Genomic DNA, 6634 nt, shown 5'->3' with positions numbered 1-6634 from the left:
ATAAGGGTCTGTCACAGTAATCCATTAAACTAAACTAACATACTCTGTGGGAAAGTTGCTTTTTACTCGTGTTTTCACAAAAAAAATAAATGCAGGATAAGAATAAGATGTAGTAATATATGCTAAATATCACTAGCCGGTCAAGAACATGTATGGATAGATAATATTAATTAAAGAAATGTTTTATATTTTTATGAGAATTTAAGAAATTAAGAACGTTTTAGGACAATGCTAAGACAATATTTTCAAGACACACACCTTTGTATTTAAATATAATGTGCATCTTTTAGTTGGCTGGGAAGAAGTTTGATGCTTTCACAACCACTATCAAGGTAAACTCAACTCTACTCTACTCTACTCTACTCTACTCTACTCTACTCTACTCTACTCTACTCTACTCTACTCTACTCTACTCTATAAAATCTACCTGCTGAAAGTGCACCAGTTTAAAGTGTTTCTATAAACAGGAGGGGATGAATTAAATAAATACAAAACACAAAAAGAAAAAAAATCATAAATTTCTAAAAAATATTTAATGCAAAATGCTATAATCATTGACCTTATAAATGTCTATGAAAACCCATTTCAGCCACACAATGGGAAAAAAAAAATCATGCTTTTTGTAAAAATCATAATTATGACATGAGAAACATAATTCAACTTATTACATACTAAGTCATAATTATGAGATAAAATATCAAAATTCAAGTCTAATTTTTTTAATGTCATGATTGACTTTTATCTGACGATTATGACTTTTTAATCTCATAATTATGACTTCTATCTCATAGTTTTTACATTTGTCCTAATTTCTAATTTTCCTCTCATAATTATGACTTCTATCTCAGTTTTTACATTTGTCCTAATTTCTAATTTTCATGTCATATTTATGACTTAGTGTCTCAGAATTATGACTTTTTCATCTCATAGCTCGATTTTCGACTTTATCTCATAAATTCTCCATACATCATCTTATCTCATTACATTTATCTAATCATTTTTTACTTTTTTGGTCATAAATAGGACTTTCGATGTCATAGTTGCCTTTTTATCTAATCGTTTTTTTTTTCATAATTCTTTACATATCACATGATTATGACAGTATCTCCCAATATTGACTTTTCGTGTCATAATTGACTTTTTTCTTGTAATTACGACTTAATATCTCATAATTAGTCATTAGTCATTAATAGTGTTATAACTTTGACTTTTTATCCCATCATGACTCAGGGTCAGAATGACAAGGAATGTTTTTTTTTTTTTTTTGGCATAATTGACCAAATCTCTCTCTCTCTCTCTCTCTCTCTTCTGTGACAGAAGAGTGCTCTCACAGATATCAGGCAGGTTATAGCAAAGCCGACTCGTTCATCACATGACGCAACCCTCTCTGACCCATGCGTCACTGACCATACGTGCAAACTCTCATGCTTACTATGAACGCCAGATGTTACTTTTCCCACGTTCGTTAAATGCACAGTGTTACTTTGTTTCGCATGTAAGCCACTGGAATACAAATATAGTATAGTACACATTAAAGTCGATTTTTAAAACATTTCTCTGACACTTTCATCATTTCAGACGAGATTATTTTCAGATGCAGTGAGAGCTGAGTGCTTTACCTGTATTTAGAGGTCGGTTGTGAGATGTTTCGGTCCATTTATTGCAGCTGTCAGCTCCATCGTCGCACTGATCCGCTCTGTCTGCTGAGACACACAGGAGCACGAGCGCCACTAGATGCACCACTCTATTCATCTCTATCGAGTTCGAGATAAGATTCGTGCGCTTTTGAGCACAGATAGGATCAAGTCTGAAAGGTGCAGCTATGACTGATCTAAAGCAGTGTATTTGGTTTAAATATCAGCGTATGATTGAGGCGATTACACGGATCTGAGTGTCGCTGATTGCGTTTGTCGTGAGAAATGTTTTCATACGCAGATTTTCTCTATCGTCAGCTTGTGTGGGCTATCTAGTAATCACAATCGATTGTGATCGGTCCGTTCAGCTCAGCGATGAGAAAAGTAACGGACACCACGTGACGGCGTCGCTTACATTAATGTTTCTGCAGCTGTCTGGACAATAATGTACTAGTTAATAAATGCATTAAATAATTTTAAAAGCCGTCAAATCGAAAATATACAGCGTGTAGTTAAACTAAAAAAAGTTATTATTTATATCACCGAAGTTCACCAATCAGAGAGAACGCTCGCTCTGATAAGCCACGCCCACAATTGTATTTCCACAGTCTATGGTCTAATCCAAAATATAGGAGGAAGTAACCATGATATATCAGATGTTATGATACATACATTTATTTCATGTATTCATTTTATACAAGATTTAGTTATATATATAATTACTGTTATAGTCATAACTCATGTGAAATTGCTGTAGAATAGTTTTTTAATCAACCCCCGCCTCTTCCGAACACTTGGTACATTCCGCAGGTGGCTCATAGTCATGATCTAGACCACATAAATACAGTAGCGGTGACATTTCTGTGAACTGGACTGTCAAAAACAGGTTTTCTACATCTCGAAACATCACAGCAATGGCGACACTGGTTGGAGGTACATCCGTGGTGAAGCAAGCCACCGCCGAGGTGCAGAAGATCTGCGATGAGGTGAGACTGGAGCCGGCGCGTGTGTTTTGATGCTGTGAGTCAGCTGACGTGGGGATGCACGTGATGCGTATTTATTAGTTTAGTGTATTTATCAGTTATTATAAGCTGTTTGTTATTTATTAGTTAGCTCTGCAAGTGCATTATAGTGCCATCCCAAAGAGGCACAAAGTCACTTTCACGTACTTTCTTTTTATTTATGACCCTCTTACACTAGCATTCTCTATTCTTTTCTATTCTTTTGACTTTTTATTTTATTTATAAAAAAAAGACCCTCTAACACTACCACTCTCTGTTCTATTTCTATTCTTAATTCTTGTCATCTTTTAAAATAAATAAACCAATAAAACCTCTAACCCTAGCATTCTTTATTATTTTTATATTCTGTGACTTGTTTTATTTTTATTTAAAAAAAAGTTTCCTATTCTTTTTCAGTTCTATTCACTTGTTTTCTTTTTATTTATTATTAAAAAAACACCCTTGCTACGTGTACTGCGTTAGACTAACCGAGACTTGTCACAGCACTTACATATTATTGCTCTTTTGTTAGTTTGATTGCTTCTGTTGTCCTCATTTGAAAGTCGCTTTGGATAAAAGCATCTGCTAAATGATTAGAAGTTACTATGCTATGTCAATGAAAATATGAAAATAAAATAAAAACTATTAATGTAGGATAACTATCTTCAGCTTCCTGAATGATTCAAAGTCAGAATGTCTGTCAAATGTACAACAATAGCATGCAACAGTGATTGTTGGCATTAAACAGTATTTATGGAAGCTCAAAAAGTTACACGGTTCTTTGCATTTAATTTGTATATTTTGTATATACATTTATTTAAATTGCGTGACGTACTGTATTATGGAAGAATTTAATATAGTCTTTAAAGAGCCAGTTATAAAGTGTTTAATTTTGCCTAACCATGACAGGGCAAAGTTATCAAAAATGTGTGTATTACTTTATACAGTCAGGTCCATATATATTATATTTGGACATTTTTAGTGCCACTGGAAGCCATGCATGCCCATGCCATCACACTGCTCCACCATGAGCTGTTCCAAGCCTTCTCCATACTGTTTTCTTCCTATCATTCTTGGACAGGTTGATATTAATTTCATCCATCCAAAGAATGCTTTTCCAGAAGTGGTCTGGCTTTTTTAGATGTCTTTTGGCAAAGTCTAATCTGGCCTTTCTATTCCTGAGGCTTATGAATGGTTCGCACCTTGTGGTGAAGCCTCTGTATTTGCTCTTGTGTAGTCTTCTCTTGATTGTAGACTTTGACAATGACATGCCAACCCCCTAAAGAGTGCTCTTCACTTGGCTGGATGTTGTGAAAAGGTGTTTCTTTACCAAGGAGAGGATCCTCCGATCATCCATAACTGTTTTCCTCCGTGACGTCCAGGCCTTTTTATGTTTCTGAGCTCACCAGTGCGTTCTTCTTTTCTCAGATTTGGCCGCTCCTAATGTTCCTGCGATCTCTCTGAGGGATTTGTTTTGTGTTTGAAGCCTAACAATCATCTGTTTCACTTCCAAATGCAAATGGCACACTTAGGATCAACTCAAGAACGTATACCTGCTTAACTGATGTAGAAATAAAGGAGGAATAGCCCACACCTGTCCATGAAACAGCTTTTGAGTTAACTGGCCAATTACTTTTGGTCCCTTGAAAAAGAGAGGAGGTACATACCCTCAAAGCAAAGTATAGAGCATGCACATTAAACCTATATTCATTATATAACTGTAACTTTAATATGTTTTGGTCAACAGCTTAAATAATGAAAATTGTGCCTGTGTCCAAATATATATTGACCTAACTGTATGTCATAGTCTAGACCCATAAATAAATAAATAAATAAATAAATGCTTATACGTAACTTGAATGAATTGGTAATCTTCACGTGATGTTGAGGAAGTATTCGTGTGTGTGTCGTAGTAATTCTTCAAACTTGACAAATCACATACTTCCTGCAAAACAGCCTTTTCCAGTCGAGGTCAAAATGCATGACATTGTTTTATGAAAAAGAAGCACGTTTTAGCACCAGATTAATAAAATTAAACATGTCTGCATTAATTCTGAAATCTCTTTTGTCTTTTGATTCAGGTCAAACATCATGCAGAAGAGAAGACGGGGAGGAGGTTTACTGTTTTCATTGCTAAATCTTTTACCATGCAGGTTGTGGCGGGAACCAACTACTTCATCAAGGTAAACTTTGAAGACCAGGATATGATCTTATCTTAAGATCACTCAGAAACTGAAATTTACTGAAGCATTTACTCACCCTCAGGCCGAGATGTAGATGAGTTTGTTTCTTCATCAGATTTGGAGAAATGTGTCATTGCATCACTTACTCAGCAATGGTTCCTCTGCGGTGAATGGGTGCCGTCAGAATGAGAGTCTAAACAGCTGATAAAAACATCACAATAATCCACAAGTAATCCACACCACTCCAGTCCATCAGTTACAGTCTTGTGAAGCCAAAAGCTGCATGTTTTTAAGAAACAAATCCATCATTAAAGCATTTTTAACTTCAAACCATTGCTTCTGGCCAAAATACAGTCCATAATCTATAATGACATGGAAGAAGTCCATTTCCTGTTGTCCTCTCACCTGAAAAACCACCCATATATTTATTTAAAAGTGTTTCAGCAGTGCTTGATCTGTGCTTATTTCTCTCTTGATTCAGACCAGATGACTTTTTTAAATGGAGACAGCAGCAATATTATGATTAGATGACTCATATTTTAGCTGGAAATCAACACCTTGATGGATGTGTTTCTTACAAACACGCAGCTTTTGGCTTCTCCAGACATTAACTGACGGACTGGAGTGCTGTGGATTATTGTGATGTTTTTATCAGCTGTTTGGACTGCCATGTTACAGCTTGCATATTGCCGTCAACATCTACTTTCTAACAGTTCAAAGCGTGTGTAAAATGAGTATTTTCATGCTCCGCATCTCTCTCTTCAGGTAAATGTTGGAGGCGATGAATTTGTTCACCTGAGGGTTCATAAGTCACTTCCTCACACTGGAGGAAAACTCCAGCTGCAAGGGATCCAGACGTCTAAAGCTCATCATGATCCTATTGAATACTTCTAATACAAACACACAGATAATAAAATGCCATACTGTATACAGAACAGGCTGATATATGTGATATAATCAACTAATGCAGTTATAAAAGCTTTCTTCAGTGCTACACCATTAAATATTCTCATTCCAAATGTTTTATAAAAGATTATGCTTCTTCTAACCTAAAGGGAAATAAATGTCATATTTCAAATGGCAAGTGTTTGTTTTGTTTGCACCTGCTAACAGATATACTGTTAATGGTAAAATATTGTTGCATTGACTGTCTGTTTGGAAAGTAGCCTGTAATATGGAGGACCTGGAGTACATGGTGAAGGAAAAGCATCATCGGCATACACTCAATAGTGTTGAGAACATGAAGGTGGTTGGGAGAAATTAAGAAGAAGGGTGATGACTTTCAAATTTCCTTAATGTTTTTATTCTCCAAATGAAAAAAAAAGGACAATGCATTTTAAAACACTCAACATGAAGATGAATAATAAGCCTTTCAGTTTGAATGGGCCAAGAAAAAAAAAAGAAATAAATAAACATCTTCAGCTCAATCGAGACCCATTTATGGATGTTCTCTTTCTTTATTACAGGTAATAATAAACAATACTTACACTAATAACAACAACAATAATAATAATAATTCCTCATTTTCCACAACACATTTAAAACCAGTGTTATTTTAGTTTCACCGAGATGCTACACTCTTAAAAATAAAGGTGCTTCACGAGGCCATAGAAGAACCTTTTTGTCTGAATGGTTCCATAAAGAACCTTTAACATCTGAAGAACCTTTCTGTTTCACAAAGGGTTCTTTGTGGCGAAAGAAGGTTCTTCAGATTATTAAAAGGTAAGAAAGAGATGTTTCTTTAAAGAACCTTTGACTGAATGGTTCTTTGTGGAACCAAAAATGTTTTTTCTATGGCATTGCTTGAAGAACCTTT

At 35.3% G+C, this 6634-nt stretch overlaps 2 protein-coding genes across 2 annotated transcripts in view; one reads left to right on the top strand and one right to left on the bottom strand.

Annotated features, from left to right (window-relative positions):
• The window catches only part of LOC109104263 (thiosulfate:glutathione sulfurtransferase), a 6190-nt gene extending 4191 nt beyond the window's left edge, over window positions 1–1999 (bottom strand). The window contains exon 1 of the mRNA XM_042757296.1: window positions 1620–1999. Within this exon, the coding sequence (XP_042613230.1) occupies window positions 1620–1752 (133 nt within the window). The 5' untranslated portion in view covers window positions 1753–1999. The remainder of the gene's footprint in view (window positions 1–1619) is intronic.
• A 431-nt stretch (window positions 2000–2430) lies between these two features.
• Window positions 2431–5898, top strand: LOC109103821 (cystatin-B-like). The gene is made up of 3 exons (XM_019117169.2): window positions 2431–2620; window positions 4717–4818; window positions 5584–5898. The coding sequence occupies exons 1-3, from the start codon at window positions 2549–2551 to the stop codon at window positions 5710–5712; spliced, it is 303 nt and encodes a 100-aa protein (XP_018972714.1). The 5' UTR covers window positions 2431–2548; the 3' UTR covers window positions 5713–5898.
• Window positions 5899–6634: the final 736 nt, after the last annotated feature.

This window comes from Cyprinus carpio, chromosome A5 (genome assembly GCF_018340385.1).
Source record: "Cyprinus carpio isolate SPL01 chromosome A5, ASM1834038v1, whole genome shotgun sequence".
Taxonomy (NCBI): domain Eukaryota; kingdom Metazoa; phylum Chordata; class Actinopteri; order Cypriniformes; family Cyprinidae; genus Cyprinus; species Cyprinus carpio.
Note: the sequence above shows the minus strand (reverse complement) of the source record. Positions and strands in the feature narration are given on the sequence as shown.